Below are 19343 nucleotides of genomic sequence, written 5' to 3'. Positions count from 1 at the left end.
CAGTAGCTGTTCCACTTCACTCTCCGGAGGCGAGTGACCACCTCTGCCACCCCTTCTCGATTTTTCTTCCTTCCCCCGCCCCGGGAATTCTCCACCCCCACCGTCCTGCCCACCACTCTTCATTGAAGATGGAGCTGCAACCTCACCGCCGAAAAATCCCCGAGGAGCGAGCCACTGAATGGGAGTCTGGGACAAGCGTTTTTTTGAACCCTGTCGAGGCTGGGTGGGCACCAAGAAAAGAGCGTCCGCACAGACAGCGCGCGGGTAACGCTGCTGGAAAGAGGCTGTCCCGGGGGCCCAACGGGGCGCGCGCGGCTCCTGCGTCTGCTCTCTATTGGCGCGCGCGGGCCCGGGGGCGGAGCCACGGGAAAGCCCCTCCTACTCGGGGGGGGGCCCGGGATCCGGCGAGCGCCTCCCCCGCGGAGCGCCGGAGCTGGACTCGGTCTGCGACTCGGTCCTGCAGCGCCTCTAGGCTGCAGGTCGGTGCTCCAACCACCTGCTCGGCGCCGCGTCCTGGGAAGAGGGGAGGAGAGAGGAGGGAGGAGGGACGCGGGAGGAGGGACGCGGCGGGGAGGAGAGAGGAGGAGAAAGGCAGCTTACACACGCCTTCCAGTCCCTCCACGCAGAGCCGCCCGAAGACCGCTGCCGCCGCCGCCGCGTTCGCTGCTACCGCTCTGCCACCTGAGGAGACCGCCTGGACTCGCCTCCCCGGTTGCCCTCGGCGATTCCTTCCTAGCTCCGGGCTTTTGACGCACACTGCCACTACCATTATTACTGTTATCCCGCGAGAAGGAGAATAACAGACCAGCCTAAAGGATCCACGGACACCTTTCCGAAATACTCAAGTGTCTCCGGGGAAGAGAGGGTCGTCGGTGCCGGGAGGAGCAGCCCAGGGGCCGAGGACAGGGGCTGAAGCGGAGGGAGGAAGAGTTGGGGCACTGCGTGGTGGAAAGTTGCTCGCGGCGGAGATCCGAAGGTCCGGCGCGCCACAGCCCAGGGGGGCGGTGTGTCTGGGAGAAGCCGCTGCCCCTGCGTTCGGACCTGCGAGCTCGCGGGCTGCGCGGGGCCGAGGACGACGCCCCCTCCTGCGGCGCGGACTCTGTCGGTGGCCCCCGGGGGAGGAGGAGGAGGAATATGGAATCGAAGGCGGGCCCCTCCTGCCGTCTAGTCTTCTGCCTCTTGATCTCCGCCGCTGTTCTCAGGCCAGGTGAGCAGGGGCCTCCGGGCAGCCCCAGGCCGACGTGGGCCGGGGGTAATTTTCTACGTTCCGGGCCAGGGCCTCGCACCTCGGGGGCAGTGCGCGCGGGCGTGTGGGGGGAGGTACAGGGACGGCGGTGCAGGCACAGGGCTGGCCCTGGGTTCAGGCACCTGTGCCGCACGTGTGGGCCCGGCCGGTTGGCTCAAGTTTGGGCAGAGACTGGGGGCATTGGGTAAATCTCCAGGAACTTTGGGTGCTGCCGGGGTTGGGGCGTCAGGGCCCCGCGGGCAGGATTCGTCTGGATCTCTCTCCTTCCCCCTGCGGCTCCCGCCTAGGCGGCGAGCCCTTGCCCTCTGACAATTCCTTCAGTCTCCGAATATCAAAGTCCACGTCACTGCGCTCGGGGCAGTTTTCCTTTCGCTTAGCTCGGTGGTAGTAACTGCCCGCACTTTTTTTCGTATTAAATCCCCCGGTAACTTCCCCTCCCTCGGAGGTGAAGGAGGAGGGGTAGAAGAGAAAGGGAGGACTTTGATCACTCCCTTAAAAACCTCCTATAGCTTAAATCCTGGTTTGAACGCCCCCTCCCCCATTGTCTGGGTGGGTAGTGAGTGTAGGGGTGGGTGGTGGTAGGCAGAGAACACAGCCTCAACTGGAATTAGCATCCAGGGTTCTGAGACCTTAGTGAGCGATTTGTGGATTTTTTAGGACCTGTGATTCAGCCTCAGTTTTCAGTTATGTACTGAGCCTCAGAAGAAAAATAGGCAAAAATCCCCAATAACTAAAATATATAGTCGGGAATCCCTTTCCTGCCCTAGGGACGGCCCCTGGGGCTGTCACCCTGAGACCTACCGGTCGGCTGAAGCGAGTTGGTCCTTACGGGGCATCTTGTACGTTCGCCTTCGGTTGGTGGAGCGTCAGGTTCATTTTGTCGCTAGACTTGAGAATTTTTTGGAATTTTTTTCTCCTTTTGAAGTTTTATCTCCAGCCCTTCGTAGACATTTGCAAGTAAAATTCCTACTTCCTGGTTAGTGTGTTTGTGTGTGTTTCGGCTTCTGTTTGTTCTGGTGCCCTTTTCTTTAGTTGTTATTAAAGAAAGACTCACTTCCCTTTCGCATCTTTAATTTCTGCACATCCCTTCAGCTGTTGGCAAACTGAGGCCAAAAACACAGGTTTGAAAGCCTCTGGATCTCTCCCAGGAAGAGAGGGAAAGTGAGGCTGGGGGCTAGAATCCGAAGATCACAAGTGTTTGTGAACTGCTGCTACTGGGTTTGCTAGTGGTGGTGATGCGGGGGAGGGGGGCCCCCTCTCCGGATCTCTTTATGATAAAGTTACATTTCTGGGTGAGGTAATGAGCTCACCTGCAGTTCTGAGGCGAGAAAAAGAGGCATCTGTGACAATCTCTGGCTCTGGGGCGGAGCCTGTGAAACGCGAGTAGAACCGGATTTCAAGCAGGTGGGGTGGGGTAAGAACACCCGGTGGTGGGAAGGGGAGACCCCTCCCTGACTTTGGCACATTGTGTATTTCATTCTTTCAAGGTCCCATTGTCCGATGTGGGAGGAGAGGGTACTCACTCTGGAGCCCAGGGGAGACGAGGGTGGAAGGGGTGAGGTCGTTAGCCAAATGCAAAGATCCCACCCTCCCACCGCTGGTTTTCAGTTTAACCCTCTCGTCCCTTGGAGAGGGCTGTCTCACCTACACCCACACCCCGGGACCACTCGCACACGCCCAGTTCCCCTTTCCGTGCGGTCGCTCCGGTATTTATTTTCCGTTGAGCCACCTCGGGGGACAGATTCTTCCTCACTGAACTGCTAAAAAGGGACAGGTTCCCCTTTCAGGATTCCTTCTACGTGATTCGTTTGGAGCCAGAAGCTCGCGTCTCCGGCCAGTACCCAGTGAGCGCTTTGGGTGAGCTGGGAGTATTCTTGCCGCGCTCGGCCGACCTCGGCCGATCCGAGGGTCAGAAACCTCAGCCTCTCAGATCAGTGCTTTCCTTGAATTTATCGGGCCGGCCTGTGTGCGTGTCACAGTGTTTTAAAAGAAAGGGTTGTGGCACTTAAAAGCGCCTTTTCCAGACTCAAGTCCTGCAAGGGAAGTGCGCCTCCTTCGGAGCCCTCTGCGTAGCTGAGCCCGGTAGGGCTGCAGAGCCCGTGGGCTGGCTTCATCAGAGCGACTAACTGACTTACCCGCCTGCTGCCCTTCATTTCCGGAGCACTTTTAGTAGTGTGTGTCGAGACCTAGAGAACAAAAATTCGAGTTTGTGAAACTGCCCCTTCAGGTCTTTCGGTCTGTAGTGCTACACAGTCATTGAATGGTGTAGGCATGACATGTTACCTGTTTTGAAGGGAGGGGAGAATATGCAGGAGCCACAGAAACTGAATTCGGAGATGAAGGCAATGAAGTTTAGTGCTCAGCGTCGGAGGAAACAAGAATCTCATTATCCCTGTAGAAAGAGCGTCAGCCTGTGGTGACATTTTGTATTGCTTTAAAAAATGCTTTCCTTGATTATTTACAACAAGGAGGTGGGACCCCTGCAGTTGACTGTTTTTTCTCTTGGGTAATTTGTGTTCGTGCCCTCAGGAATTTTTCTTAATTTGTCATTGATACAAGGTTAATTCTAAGACATAAGCACACTTAAAGGCCTCCCCGCCCCCCATCCCTGCCCCAGTTGGATATTGTGTTCTCAACACATGCAGTTTTACCTCAGTAGGCCTTGGGGAAAGCATCAACTCAAATGATGTCCTTGCAGACTGCCTGATGTGGGACTACTAAAATGTATTAATTTAAAAACTGCAAACTGCTTAGTTGCCGGTAAATATTGCTTTTTCCTTGATGATTTATTTAATCCAATAGCAGTTTACAACTTAATGGGGTACTCTTTTCAGTAAACTGCTTTTCTAGGCTTGGCTCAGCATCATTCACCTTTGGGCACTTGAGCAAGTTATTTCCCATTTTCAGGCTTCTGCTGTCTCATGTGTAAGTAAAACAGTGGACTAAAGATCTATTCTCTGAGATCTCTTTAGCTCAAAACTGTTTCTGATGACCTAAGGTAAAAAGCTGATTTGGGCAAGGCAGAGTCATTATCCAATTGTATTTTTCTAATGCTTTCAGACAGACTGAATGGATACAGTTCATATAAATTGTGTTGCTAGAAAATTGCTAGGGAACCCGATTGCAAATTTTCCATCTTTTTTCCCACTTGTATAAATCCATTATAATATCTTGTGCTTAGTCCTTCAGGCCTGAACAGGGCTATTAAAAAAAAAAAAAAAAGAAGTGTGATAGAGAGGAATTTGTCTCACTGTCCTGGGAAAAGAGACCCTAACAGTGGGAAAGATTTTTAGGTCTCAGAAAACTCCATTAAGGTAACCCATCCCTCCTGGAAGATTGCCTCTATTTAAACTACATATGCAGTTCCTAGAATGAAACGTAAGCGATGATTGATGTTTGTATGTTCATGCGACAAAGCCTGTGTGTATACATACCCTAAAGATGCCCCTAAGCAAAACAGTTGACTTGCAAGGTGGTTTTAAGTGCAATATAGAAGGAAATAGAAAATAAAAGTTTTCCTATGGTTTTAATATCTACACAATTCCAAATATTTTTGTGACACAATTCCAAACTTTTTTGGACTTTTTAGAAAATTCAGTCTAGCTTATCTTTTTAAATAGAATTTTGGAAGAGAATGCTTGTTTCCTGTTAACTTATTAAAAAGAGAAAAATCAATAAAAACCTACTTTCATAGTTTTATGTGTTACCAGAAATTATTGTTTTTTTTTTAATTGGAGTCAGCACTCGTGTTCGGTTTTCAGTTATGCCCTATAAGAATGTTCCGATTTTGGGAAAGCTGTTTTTCTGTTCCTTCTTATTTCCCATTTGTAAATTTTCTCCCTTTTTAGTGTATGGTTCTGATTTTGATGAAATTAGTAATTCCCTTGCTCAGCATTTTGAATTTTTCAACGACAACATGCTATATTAAGACTTCTATTTTATTTTTTGTGGAAAAACACTGTTACATTTAATTATCACCTTGACCACTTTTTAAAGTCAGGTAAAATATCTGTTTTCTTTTCCTTTTTTCTCCTTTTTCTTTTTTCCCCCTTATGTTTTCATGTCACTAAACATAGGCCTTTGTAAAATTGAGCACTAAATTGTCAGCATACTTGGTGTTAGATGGCACTGTTTTGTCATACAGTATCTTAAATGCTTTATAATCACCTTGTCTCATAGTCATAAACACATTTTTTTCTGTTCTGGCCATTTATTTAGCATAAAACATCACCAAAGAGGACCAGCTTTCAGCAGCTGTTAACTCAAGCAGACACATGCATATATATCCCAAATATGCAGGAAAGCAACACAGGTGCCGCTATGATAAAATAGTATGTATAGGGCATATGGGTGGCTCAGTAGGTTAAGCATCTGCCTTTGGCTCAGGTAATGATCTCAGTTTCCTGGGATCTGGCCCCACATTGGGCTCTCTCTCCCTCTGTGATCTCTCTTACTCTTGCTTTCTCTCAAATAAATAAATAAAATCTTCAAAAATCTTTTTTAAATAGGGTGTACACATAGAAACTTGAATTTAACTTTTCTCAAAGTCAATTTTATTCTTCATTGTTAGATTTTCACAAAGTCCCGTTTCATTTCTTATACTTGAATGTATGTGGCATATTAGGAAATGAGCTAATTCAGTGAAATATTGAAGAAAATTTCTTTGAGAGTGGTGGGTGATGACTTTATTTACTCTTGGATATCAGCTCCTTTTTATTTTCGATAAGAAATGAAAAGGACTGGAAAAATATTCATTTATATTTCTCTCTCTCTCTCTCTCTTTTTTTTTTATTTGGGGCAGAATTTTCCCTGTGAAGAATAAAGTCAAGACTAACATATATCTTCTATATTTAAGAAGAGGATATTATTGTCTGTTGGATAAGGTTAAATCCTACAGTTATTGCAAGTATCCTTATAGTGTACAAAGTATTATATATTTGGAGTTACTGATATTTTCATCCAGTTGATTTCTTTGTTTAAATAACAAAATTTATATGTTTCTCTCCCCATCTTATTACTAGTTGTAATATCTTATATATTTCAGCTAGGACTAGTTCCGAATGTGCTGTGATATTCAGTACTTGTTTTATGATAACCTGTTATCATAGTCCATTATTGTAGTGTATGTTCCAAGAATGAAATTAGCTTTTACTGCTTACTCTCTTATTTATCTAGTCGGTTCTCAGTTATCCATAACATTCAAGGATATGATCAAATCAGTCCAATCCAGAGCAGTTCTAATCGAAGGATTACTTAATTTGTCTTTGAGTTTAAGTATTTCAATAAACATGTCTGTGTCTAAGAATTTATAGTATTGCAACGTAATGAAACTAAACTCAGGAGAATAATCAGAAATGAGACCCCTATCCACCTTCTCTGGCTTGTTAGCCAGCCCCGCCCCAATACTTTTCCCCCCTAAAATTTCCTCCTCTATTACTTCATGAGCCATACATCCCAGTATACACACGACAGTCCTGTTTATCCTGATGTCCTGATTCAGTTATTAATGATACCTTTTTTCACCCTCAAAAGTGCAATTTGGAGGACAAATGATATAGTCACCATGATTATTAATGGCATGCTTGTTGATATGTCTGTCTTAGACTACTTAACTGTAAGTACTCTCATCCTGACAAAGTGCATATTTCTAACTTTTTAAAATTTATCAGGTACAATGAAATATCAACAAGAGGTCACAAAACCCCTTTAATATCAAGTATAGGAGAGATGTGAGGTTATTGCAGTGGATGTAAAACATTAAGGATCCCATGGTTTGGTGTGGAAACCAAATTGACCTGATAGACCAAGAGAATAATGGTGTTTGAAATTCACCTGGGAGCAATACTTCTTACCGGGGAAGGCTGGTTTCAGTCTGATCCTGAAAGCCCTTCTCAGCCATTTGTACAATTCCAGTTCTGTTCCTCTTTGAAGTTTCTCGGTAGCTCCACTGTTATTTGGATTTAAAAATAATTATCAGGGATAGCTGTGCAATTGAAGGAAACGCTTAAGTCTTTTTGTACATGTAAACTACAGTTCTATCAGTTACAACTGGTGAACTGGCTTGGGGCAACCAACAACATGCCTATCGCAGTTCGTGCCAAGGCTTTCTAATTAGGCATCCATGTGTTATTTGGTTCATCTGTATAAATGTTTCAGATACTCAGAAAACCCCCGAAGGGAGTGGCGGTGGGAAAGGTCGAGAGAATATTATCTAAGCACACAAAGTAAGGGATGCTGTGGTTTTGTCCTCATTAATAAGGCAGAATGAACGGAGAGGACATTGGTCACGGTGGCTAAAACTCTTGTCAGCACATTCCCAAGTATTTTCCCTAATGGTGGGGGATTTATGGGTATGGAATTTACCTACTTCCAAATCAAGAAGAAAACATAAAAGCATGTGTAGCTAGTCTTACCGAATTTTTGAACCATAGTACATCAAATAACTAGGTTGTGTAATAGAGCACTCCAAAACGTAGTGGTTTAAACAGCAACCATTTTGTGTACTTCATTATTTTGCATTCTGGCAATTTAGTCTGGAGAGTTGGGTGTTTTTTTTTTTTTTTACTTTAGTTAGACATCTTCATTTTACTATAATCTGCTCCATGTCAGGCTAGGCAGCTTTGCTTCTGGGAGTTCACTGATTGTAGTTCAGGGAAAATCGACTCTTCTCTAATAGGCTTCCCTAGGCTTGTTCTCTTGGTGGAAGCAGGGTTCTAAGAAAAAGCAGAAATATGGAAAGCTTCTTCTGGCAAACCATCATTTCTGCCACAGTCAGTTGGTGAAAACAAGTCCCAAGTCCAGCTCATATTCAAGAATGGGGAAGTCATTTCCTCCTACTGACTGGAAGGAGCTAAAAAAACACTTGGCAAATAGTGTGGATAAAGACCAGGAGAGAGAATTAGTATCATTTTTGCAATCAATCAACCAGTGAGTGATGTGACAGCAGCAAGTATCCTTACTTAGCCCCATATTCATTGTTTATATCTTCCTCTTCTACTCCTTCGGCAAGAAATATGAGAGATTATAGAGACTCAAGCACTGTCAATTAAAGCACTATACTATGGCTGAACCCTTATTTTCTCCTGAAATAAAATTATGGAAAGTGTGAGTGTGTGTGTGTATGTGTGTGTGTGAGAGAGAGAGAGAGAGAAGAGAGAGAGAGGGAGGGACAGAGTGGGAGAGAGTGCGCACAGTGTTGAAGGGTTAAAGGCATGCAAATCATGGTTAGAACTAAAATGCGATAGAAGAGGTATTGTTGGAAAAAATGAGAAATTGTAGGGCGCCTGGGTGGTTCAGTGGGTTAAAGCTTCTGCCTTCAGTTCAGGTCATGATCTCAGGGTCCTGGGATCAAGCCCCGCATCAGGCTCTCTGCTCAGCAGGGAGCCTGCTTTCTTCTCTCTCTCTGCCTGCCTGTGATCTCTGTCAAATAAATAAATAAAATATTTTAAAAAAAATTAAAAAAAAAAGAGAAATTGCCATAGATGTTCATCTGGTTCAGTTTTCTTATTTGACAGCTGAAATAGATGAAGCCACAGGTTAAAAGATTATCTAAAATTCCATAGCAAATTAGCTAGTTTTTTGAGACAACAATGTTCTTAGTTTCATTTATGTCTGAACTCACAGATTCAAGGTTTGGAGCTATAGGACCTTGAAATTACTTAGGTACTTGCCTGCGTGTCACATTGTTATCCAGTCCAAGATTAAAACTCATGTAAATTAACTTGAAATGAATACATCACTGTATGTTAACTAAATGGGATTAAAATAAAAACTTAGAAAAACTCTGGAAATTAACCATGTGTAACACCATTCAATAAATGTTTATTGAGTGCTCAGTATGTACAAAGCATTGTGCTTGGTGTTTCGGATATTGCAATAAACCTAGTGACTAGTTTAGACAGTCTAGATTAGACTGTCTAGGTTAGACAGACACCTAGTGACTTAACTAGACAGTTAAGGTCTTGTCAAGCCAAGAAATTATGTTCTTTTTGGGAAATAGACATCAGTCGACTAATTATATAATTTGCTAGAAGTTTTGCTAGGTACTACAAGAACAGCTAAACATTTTATATCAGAATGTCCAGATTTGGTCTGGACTTCAGGAAAAATTTGGAAAGGTTCTTTCAGGAAGTAACATCTGAGGTATGTGTTGAGGAATAATCAAGCAAAAAGGTATGGGCTGAGAGGATAGCACGAGTTATGATGTCAACATGGGAAGGAACATGGCTTCTAAGTCCTGGAAGTCACCAGGAATTCTTTGAAGTCTTTTGAATACTTTTCCTATGATTTCCCTAATTTACTCACCAGTTGAAGAGTTCAGAGAGGATCTGTTTGATCTTATTCAAATACTTATATACAAGCAAATATTTGCGTATATACTTCCACCTTTAGAAAAATCAAGTGGGAACATATTATACATGCCATTTTGTACCTTTCCTTTTTTACTTAACAAGCACGTTTTGAAGAATAAGAGATTATCCCATATCAGCACATACAGCTCTCCTTCATTTGAGAAGGTATATTGGATTTTATTGTACATACCATAATTAATTTAACCATTTCCCCGGTTCTTGGAACCGTAGAATATTTCCAGCCTTTTTTGTTACAGACAGTGAACATCCTAATACGTGTTCTTGTGCATATGTTCTGTTACATTGGTAGGAAATGTCCTGAATGTGAAATTGCTGAGTCAAAGAATATATGCATTTTTCATTTAGAAAAAATTCTAAAATTACAATTCAAAGAGTATATACTCTATTATATATTTGGAAGCTGCTAAGAGAGAAGATCTTAAAAGTTCTTATAATAAGAAAAACATTGTAATTGTGTGGTAATGAGGTGTTAACTAAACTTGTGATAATCATTTTTCAATATATACATATATCACTGTGTTATATATAAAATGAATACAGTGGTATATGTTAATTATTTCTCAATTAAAAAAGAGTGTATATATTTAAAATCCCAACAAGAGCACATGGGGATGCCCCTTCCGTATATTAATAGTATAGACTTATGGAGAAAGTGTAACTTCAAAAAAACCCAACAGGATAATAAGTTGATTCTTATTTATTTAAAACAATGGGAAAAATGAGAATTACAGGAGTAATAGGCACACACATGCTCACATGTTAGGCAAAAGCTTTAGATAGTTCGGTGCTTAGGTTTATGACACATGTATCAGGGCTGAAAATGGGTGAAAGAAGTACATTTATTATGAATTATTATCATTGCTCTTTCCACATAAGATGGCTAACTTTTAGAACATAAACTATTTAAATTTAAGTTCATATTTCCTTTCATTTTGGAAGATTCATACTCTGTGGGATCAGATTAACTAAAGCAGTGGATTAAGAGACAATAGCATGTGAGCCTTAAGAATAGTTGATATTGTTTTATGTTACACAGATGGTTCCCAAATATTTGTGTTAGTTCATTGTAAGTATGATATACGTTGTGTAGGTGAATTAACTAATGCCATTTCGTAAACCCTTCATAATGCGTCTTACTAAACAGATTTCAGTTATTTTTAAGTAAGTCGTATTTTAAACAATCTTCAACAAGTTTAACAGGCTCATCGGAATTGCTTACTAGTGGATAAAAAGTATCATCTGAAAATTTAGTGTCATTAAATATGTTTTACCCTGTAATTTTTAGAGCTTTTACAGAAAAGAGTAAGACATAGTTTTATTGCCATGTCTATATAAAAAATATAACAATGTGTCTATGCAGAGTTTTTAATGAGCATGTGCTGAGAATGTTTTTTAAACAAAGTAACAAGTATTCATAATGGAATTAATATTCATATGCACAACTGTAATTTCAAAAATAAAGCAGTTTCCGCCTAGCATTTAGTTTATTTTCAGCTTGTGGCATTTATACCTTATTTTGCAAGCACTTTCTCTACCCGGTGGTAGGTATGACACTTTGAAGAAAAAAGCTTGTGTTGGTTATAAGACATAGGTTTTATATTTTTTTTTGCAGAGATGGGCTTGGCTTTAAATATGAATAATGCTTTTGCTATCAGATCTAAGAGTAAAATGAAATACATATTTGCATTTACTCTGTTGGATTAATCCTTTACTCAACGCAACCGTAGTGGATGGTAATCTAGTTCTCAAATAGAAATTTTCTTTTGGAAATGACTATTTAATATGAGATAGAATGGCTTTTCTTATCACAGTAGAATGACAAATAAGTATATGTTTATTAAAACAAAACCTGCATCTGCTCAGTGGTTTTTCTCTTTGCTAATAAGAAGTATGTCTCCTTCCTAAAATAAATGATAAAACAATTAAAAAGTAGAATTTCAGGGTATAGTTTAGAGGTTATTATTTTTTAGAATCGATCCAAAATATTTGGTTAGAAAGGATTTGAACTGCCTGAATAGTGATTTTATTGTAGATAGTATGGTTATACCTCTATGATATATTTTTTTTAAAGATTTTATTTATTTATTTGACAGGCAGAGATCATTAGTAGGCAGAGAGGTAGGCAGAGAGAGAGGGGGAAGCAGGCTCCCTGCTGAGCAGAGAGCCCAATGTGGAGCTTTATCCCAGGACCCTGGGATCATGACCTGAGACGAAGGCAGAGGCTTAACCGACTGAGCCACCCAGGCGCCCCACCTCTATGATATTTAAAAAAATAATTCTTTGCTTAATTTTTATGGAATGTCAGTGCTCACAGATTTCACAGATTATCAATACATAGCCTAGGTCCTATTGCACCAGAGTCCAAGGGCTTGGATGGTGGAACTGAGTATTAATTTGATTTTCTAGCTCTTGTCTCTGTTTTCTGATTTGTAGTATGAGGATAACAATATTACCAAGTCCATTTGATACGGATATTCCAATCAGGTGAGTATATAGCATTTCTCACTGCCTGACACCAGTGGACTCTCAGTGATAATTGTTATGAATCACATTTTTTAGTAACCATATAATTATGTCAGTTTATTCATACCAAAAAATATTTGAAAATACCTCATTTCCTGATTGGAAGATATATTTCAGTTCCATCTACATGCATTTTGGGAGACTTCCATAACAAAGTTGGACTTCATATTCTTGTTAGAATGTTTTATAGTCCCAATATCTGTCAAACAATTTCAGTTTTATCAACTCAGGGAAAACAAAACAAAAAACCTTCCACAAATTGAAAATTATAATCTTAAATGTGATCTCTGCAAGCCAAAACTATTAAGAAAGAATATATGCTCTAAAATTATGAGGACATCTGTAGTTTATAAAGTTATCCTTAGAAATTGATATTGTATATGTGTTTCTATAATTTAAAAGCTATTAGACCTTAGAAAGAAAAAATTTTACTATTGTAATTTACTATTATAATTTTATGATTACTATATAATAATTTTGATGATAAAATTAAGATTTTTATATACAAGGCACATTTACTCAACTATAAATCAATAGAGGGAGCTCCACTACTTTCCTTTTATGAACACTGTAGGGTGCTTCTATTTATTATGATTATCTGGTGGTGTCTAATTTAATAGTGAGATTATTAAGAATCTATAATTTGAATATTAATGATATTTTAGAAATTGAGTAATCTCCTTATTAATGGGATTCAGAAGTGCTTCTACAAATAATATATGCTTTAAAATCCTAGTTTTTAGCGCTCTGTATCCTTTGGATAATAAATCACTAGAGGAAATTAGTTATACTCCTGTAAATCATACTTCTAATATATAGCAAGGCATCAAAGGAGAACAAAGTTTATTTCCAATGAAAAAATACTGAATTTTTTGATAACTACTTTTGTGTTCTCTATTACGTGGAAATGTCTATATATTTGAATAGGAGAGGAGAAATAGCTGTTTTTTTCCCTCACTGCCTAGATTTTTAAAAAATATACACTCAGTTGGCCAACATATAGTACATCATTAGTTTCAGATGTAGATGTAGTGTTCAGTGATTCATCAGTTGCATATAACGCCGAGTGTTCATCGCATCACGTGCCCTCCTTAATATCCATCACCCAGTTACCCCCGTCCCCCCAACCACCTCCCTTTCTGCAACTGTCATTTTGTTTCCCAGGGTAGAGTCTCTGATGGTTTGTCTTCCTCTCTGATTTCTTCCTATTCAGTCTTCCTTTCCTTCCTCTATGATCCTCTGCACTATTCCTTATATTCCACATATGAGTAAAACCATGTGATAATTGCCTTTCTCTGACTGACTGATTTCACGTAGTATAAAACCCTCCAGTTTCATACGTATTGATATAAATGGTAGGTATTCATCCTTTCTGATGGCTCTGCCTAGATTTTTAACCAAATGATTATAGATTTCTACATGGAACCTGTCTATACTTACATCTTTCTCCCTTTTTTTATTTTCCCAGTTATCCACTTGATTTAGAGTACCCCAACTATATTTTTAATCTAAGTTGATCCATTACCTCTCTGTGATTCTGACAATTAATTTACCTTTTATGAGATTCCCTTTTGTCATGGAAGTATTGTATCATATGATTTCTAAGATCTTTGAAGCTTAAAAATGCTAAGATCCAAAATTATACATTCATTTAGAGAAATTTGTATAAGTTTGAATTGATGGTAAAGAATAACTCTTATTGGAGTTCCAATTAAGGGAAAAAAACATTTAAAATGATAATCCCTTTTTTTAAATTCAAAATGGGAATAATTTTTTTGTTCTACAGAGTATTGTGTAATCCCACACATTATTTCTCCTAACTTATTACTAAAATGCTCTAAGTTAAAGAAAGGGCCCAGCTCTTTGGCATTTTTAAGAATTGCCAGCACAGAGACAGCTTTTAAACATTTCGTCTCGAAATAAGTTGTGCTATTAAGAGAGCAACCCAGGGATTCAAGCGTGTAGCTTATTCTTAGTTTTAAGGATTCTTTCAAGTAAGTAATTGTCTTATTGTGCTTACTTTCCATTATAGATTAGAGTTAGAATATGGCTCTGGAGCCAAACTCTGTGGTTTTGAAACCCATGTTTCTCTTTCCCACCTAAGAATCAGGTAACATTGGGCAAATGGCTTAACCCTTCTGTCCTAACCTGTGGGGTAGGGATAAGCTCATTCAACAATGTGATTATCAGATAATAAACTCTTTATAAGTTGATGCATAACATATCCCCAGAACATATATGTTGATTGAATAAATGGATTAATAAAAATTGGAAATCTTGATTAATGAAAGTTCTTCCTGTCTTGATTTTTTAAAGATTTTTAAAAATATTTATTTATTCATGAGAGAAAGAGAGAGAAAGGCAGAGATAGAGGGAGAAGCAGGCTCCCCAAGGAACAGGGAGCTGGATGTGGGACTTGATCCCAGGACCCTGGGATCATGACCTGAGCCGAAGGCAGATGCTTAACCATCTGAGCCACTCAAGGACCCTAATGGAACTTATTTAAAATTGGAAAATATAGTATTATGTGAATAGGAAATACTTAGAGTGAGATAAATTTTCAGTTGCTTTTAGAAATTTAAGAATGATAAGTCTCCTGAATTACGGTTTTTAACAAAACCCACAAAAACAATATTTGCCATAGTCTACTCAAGCTAAGCAAATGAAGTATAAAGAGAAATGGAATTGAGTTAGTATCTACCCAAAGATATTCCATACTTATGGTTTGAAAGAACCAGTATTAAAATGCCCATACCACCCAAAGCAATCTACAGATACAATGCAATCTCTGTCAAAATATCAACAAAATTTTCACACAACTAGAAGAAGTAATACTAAAGTGTGTGTGGAACCACAAAAGCTGCTGAATAGACAAAGCGATCTTGACAAAGAGGTATCATAATCCCAGATTTCAAGATCACTACAGAGCTGTAGTAATCAAAGCATTATGGTATTGGCACAAAAGTAGATATATAGATCAATGGAGCAGAATACAGAGCTCAGAAATAAACCCATGCTCAAATGGTCAATTAATCTACAACAAAGGAGGTGAGAGTATACCATAGTGAAAAGACAGTCTCTTCAACAAATGTTGCTGTGAACCTGGACAACAATATGGAAAAGAATAGAACTGGACCACTTTCTTGAACTATGCTCAAGAATTGATTAGACCTAAATAAGACATAAACATAAACACAAAACATAAAATTTCTAGAAGAAAACATAGGCAATAATTCCTTTGACATCAGCCATAGAAACATTTTTCTAGATATGCCTCCTCAGGCAAGGGGAACAAAAGTGAAGTCAACCTATGTAAATAAAGAGCTTTTTATTATAAAAAAGCACAGTGAAATAAATCATTAACAAAATGACAAGGCAGCCTACTGATTGGGAGAAGATATTTGCAGATGATATATCTCATAGAGTTAATATCCAAAACATATAAAGAACTTACAAACTGAACACCAAACAAAACAAAACAAATTATCCAATTAAAAAAAAATGGGCAGAGGACCTGAATAGACATTTTAAAGACACACAAATGGCCAACAGACACATGAAAAGATTCTCAACGTCACTAGTCACAGAATCGCAAAATGCAAACCACAGTGAGATATCACCTCACTCAAGTCAGAACATCTAGAATAAAAAAGACAAGACATAACAAGTGTTGGCAAGGATGTGATGAAAAGGAAACCACGCAGTTGGTGGAAGTGTAAATTGATGCAGCCACTGTGGAAAACCGTGTGGAGGCTCTTCAAAAAATTAAAAATAGAATTACTATATGAGCAATTCCTTTCCTGGGTATTTACCCAAAGAAAGCAAACACACTAACTCGAAAAGATAAATTCACCCCTGTGTCTATTGTAACATTATTTAGACAGCAAAAATATGGGAGCAACCCAGATGTCCATCCACAGATGAGGGCATCAGGATGTGGGGTGTATATATCTTTGTCTATCTATAGCTATATGGAAATTACTCAGACATATAAAGAATGAACTCTTGCCATTTGCAGCAACATGGATGAACCTAGAGGGTATAATGCTAGGTGAAATAAGTCAGACAGAGAAAGACAGTTACCATGGTATTTCAACTCATATGTGGACTTCAAGATATAAAACAAATGAACCAAAGGGAAAAAAAGACAAACCAAAAATCAGGTTCTTAAAATACAGAGAACAAAGTGGTGGTTGCCAGAGGGGAGGTGGAGGGAAGGGCTGGGTAAAATAGATAAAGGGACTTAAGAATACAGTTCAAGTGGTGAGCTCCGAGTAATGTCTAGAATGTAAGAAGGAGGCGGAGGAGGAGGAGGAGGGAGGGAGGCAGTGAGAACAGAAAGGTGGGAAGAAGGGAGGAAGAAAAAAAAGAAAAAGATGGAAAAATGGATGTGAGTTTGCCTAGTTTCTCTTCCAGGTGCCAATCCAGGCTAACATAAAATAAAAACTTTAATAACTGTGTTCTTCTAGAGCTCATAAACATTTAACATTGAATGTAAGATCATCCAGGGAAGTATAGAAATTAATTTAAACTGACTTATTTTTGAAACTGTAGGTTTTTCTAGGATAATTCTAAGGATATCTTCACTCAACAGGCAGTACATGATAGGTAATATTTTTATCTCTCTTATTTATTTATTTATTTATTTATTTATTTACTTACTTACTTACTTACTTACTTATTTACTTACTTACTTTAGATTTTATTTGACAGAGATCACAAGTAGGCCAAGAGGCAGGCAGAGAGAGAGAGGGGAGGAAGCAGGTTTCCTGCTGAGCAGAGAGTCCGATGTGCAGCTCGATCCCAGGACCCTGGGATCAGGACCTGAGCTGAAGGCAGAGGCTTTAACTTACTGAGCCACCCAGGCGCCCCTATTTCTCTTATTTTTAATTCTTAGATTAAACCTGTGGATCGGGACATTTTCCAGAATATGGCGAAAAAGAGTATAGAAAAGATCTCATGAGATGGTGTTAACTAGTCATGCAGGCAATATTTCTGTACTGCAGAAAAGACTTGTGTATTGTGAGTCATCCCTTGAATGCTGTTAACAGTAAAATATTAGAGATAATTTGGAGAAAGTCTGGTATTACTTTTGCAAAAACATTTAAAATTCAGACACAAACTCAAGACATATTCATGAAAAAAAAAGGGAAAACTTTTATTTTTACTGCAGAACAAAACTTGTGCTCTTGCAGCTAATACATCATTTTAAGAACTAGGCCATTGTTGATTTTAATCTAAAAAGTTCAGAATTGGGGTTATCTCTGTATCTCATTATTTGATGATATTTGATAGCTGAAAATCTAATAATTTTAAGTCTGATGCTTCTTCACTGAGCAAAATAAATTTAATTTTTTAAAATCTTTTTCCTTAAAGCTTTGTTCAGAGTTCTTTTTTTTTTTTTTTAAAGATTTTATTTATTTATTTGACAGAGAGAGATCACAAGTAGGCAGAGAGGCAGGCAGAGATAGAGGAGGAAGCAGGCTCCCTGCTGAGCAGAGAGCCTGATGCAGGACTCGATCCCAGGACCCTGAGATCATGACCTGAGCCGAAGGCAGCAGCTTAACCCACTGAGCCACCCAGGCGCCCTGTTCACAGTTCTTGATTTATTTCTTTGCCTTACTTTGTATCCCTCTCAGTTACTCTGAATTTTAGCATCTTTATCTTGGTTTTATTCTTTTAGGAATTTTTTTACTTTTTTTTTTTTTTTTTTTTTTGAATTTTTTACTTCTTAAGTCTTATAGTCAAGTTGTCTCCTGAGTTCCCACCCAGGAATTTTTATAATTTTCTAATATGTTATAAGATATTAGATTTATCCAGATAAACCAATATAAATCCAGCACTGTGTCAATGGCCGATCCCATTTATTGAAAACCTTCTATACTACATGTATAATAGTACTTCACAAAAGAATTATCAATGTATTTGGTTTGCCAGTTTTACATTTGACAACTGTACTTCTTTAGTTTTTGAATTATAAAATAAAATCTCACGTTTAGCCTTTTCAGTATAGGACTTTGAATGCAATATGGCATATGCATCAAAACGTAGTCAGAGTAAAGGTATTGTCAAATAAATGCCAAGAAAATGGAACTTTCTCTTTCTTCAAATATACAAAACTGGTTGGACCATATCAGTGTTCTGTAAAGGGGCTGCATTAATCACATAGTCTACATGACAATAGAAAACAGGGTTTTTGTTTGTTTTTTAACCACTAAAAAAAATGTTATCCATTCCTATGACAAATAATGCCTAGATTCTTGGAATCTTTCTTTCTTTCCTTTTTTCTTTTCTTTTTTTTTTTTTTAAAGATATTATTTATTTGAGAGAGAGAGAGTGAGCGAGTACTGGAGAGGGGAGGATCAGAGGGAGAAGCAGACTTCTCGCTGAGCAGGGAGCCCGATGTGGGACTCGATCCCAGGATCGAGGCAGTTGCTTAACCCACTGAGCCACCGAAGTGCCCCTGGATTCTTGGCATCTAGTATAGATTTAACATTAACAGTATATGACCCAACAAAATAATCTTCCCACAAACATATAAGACAGTATATAAATAATTGAGTGGAAACAGGGGCCAGGAGAAATGTGGTGAAATAATTTTCATCATCAACAAGCCTTATTTTATTCTGTGTAAATAGGTTTAACAAGTTAAGTTTTATGGTAAAGGATGTGATCACAGGACAAATAAGTATTCTGTAACTGGAGAGGACAAATGATGTTTAAGAGGACAGGTTGTTCTGCTGAGGAAGGTACAATAGGAAATGAGAGGGCCTCTCTACAGAAAGAAGAGAAAGATGAGACTTGGATACTAGCATGAGAAAGGGAAATTGCTATTAAAAAAAAAAAAAGTTACTGCCACAGATTATTTATGTGGATCAGTAGCATTATGCTAGAAAACAATTATTCTTTTTCTGCTTTGTTGAGACACCTAGGTGATAATACATTCTAGTAATTCCAAGTTTGGATCTCCTGCTAGTAACAATCACTAAATTTCTTATCTTGAAGGTGGAAGAGCAATGGCTGTGTAGCAACTTCTTACAGATAAATTTTGATGCAAAGCTCTCTTGAAGTCCTGGGAAGTATTGACCAAATTTAGCAGTGCTTGTCAAAGTCTACAGTGTGAATACATGGTTCTTAATCAAAGTTTAGGAATCTGAATGGCATTAATTTGCTGAATTCTAGAGATAAACGGAAGTTGAGTT

The 19343-nt window shown here is 39.2% G+C and overlaps 1 protein-coding gene across 3 annotated transcripts in view; it reads left to right on the top strand.

Annotated features, from left to right (window-relative positions):
- Positions 1-612: 612 nt before the first annotated feature.
- The window catches only part of ALCAM (activated leukocyte cell adhesion molecule), a 207452-nt gene continuing 188721 nt past the window's right edge, over positions 613-19343 (top strand). For 2 of the 3 annotated variants that reach the window (XM_032350159.1, XM_032350142.1), the window contains exon 1: positions 613-1207. In XM_032350159.1, coding sequence (XP_032206050.1) covers positions 1135-1207 — 73 coding nt within the window. In that variant the 5' untranslated portion in view covers positions 613-1134. The remainder of the gene's footprint in view (positions 1208-19343) is intronic. The other variant, XM_032350150.1, reaches the window with a different exon arrangement.

The sequence above is a fragment of the Mustela erminea genome, chromosome 1 (genome assembly GCF_009829155.1).
Source record: "Mustela erminea isolate mMusErm1 chromosome 1, mMusErm1.Pri, whole genome shotgun sequence".
Classification (NCBI taxonomy): domain Eukaryota; kingdom Metazoa; phylum Chordata; class Mammalia; order Carnivora; family Mustelidae; genus Mustela; species Mustela erminea.
The sequence above is the reverse complement of the archived record's forward strand: the minus strand, read 5'-3'. Positions and strand labels throughout refer to the sequence as shown.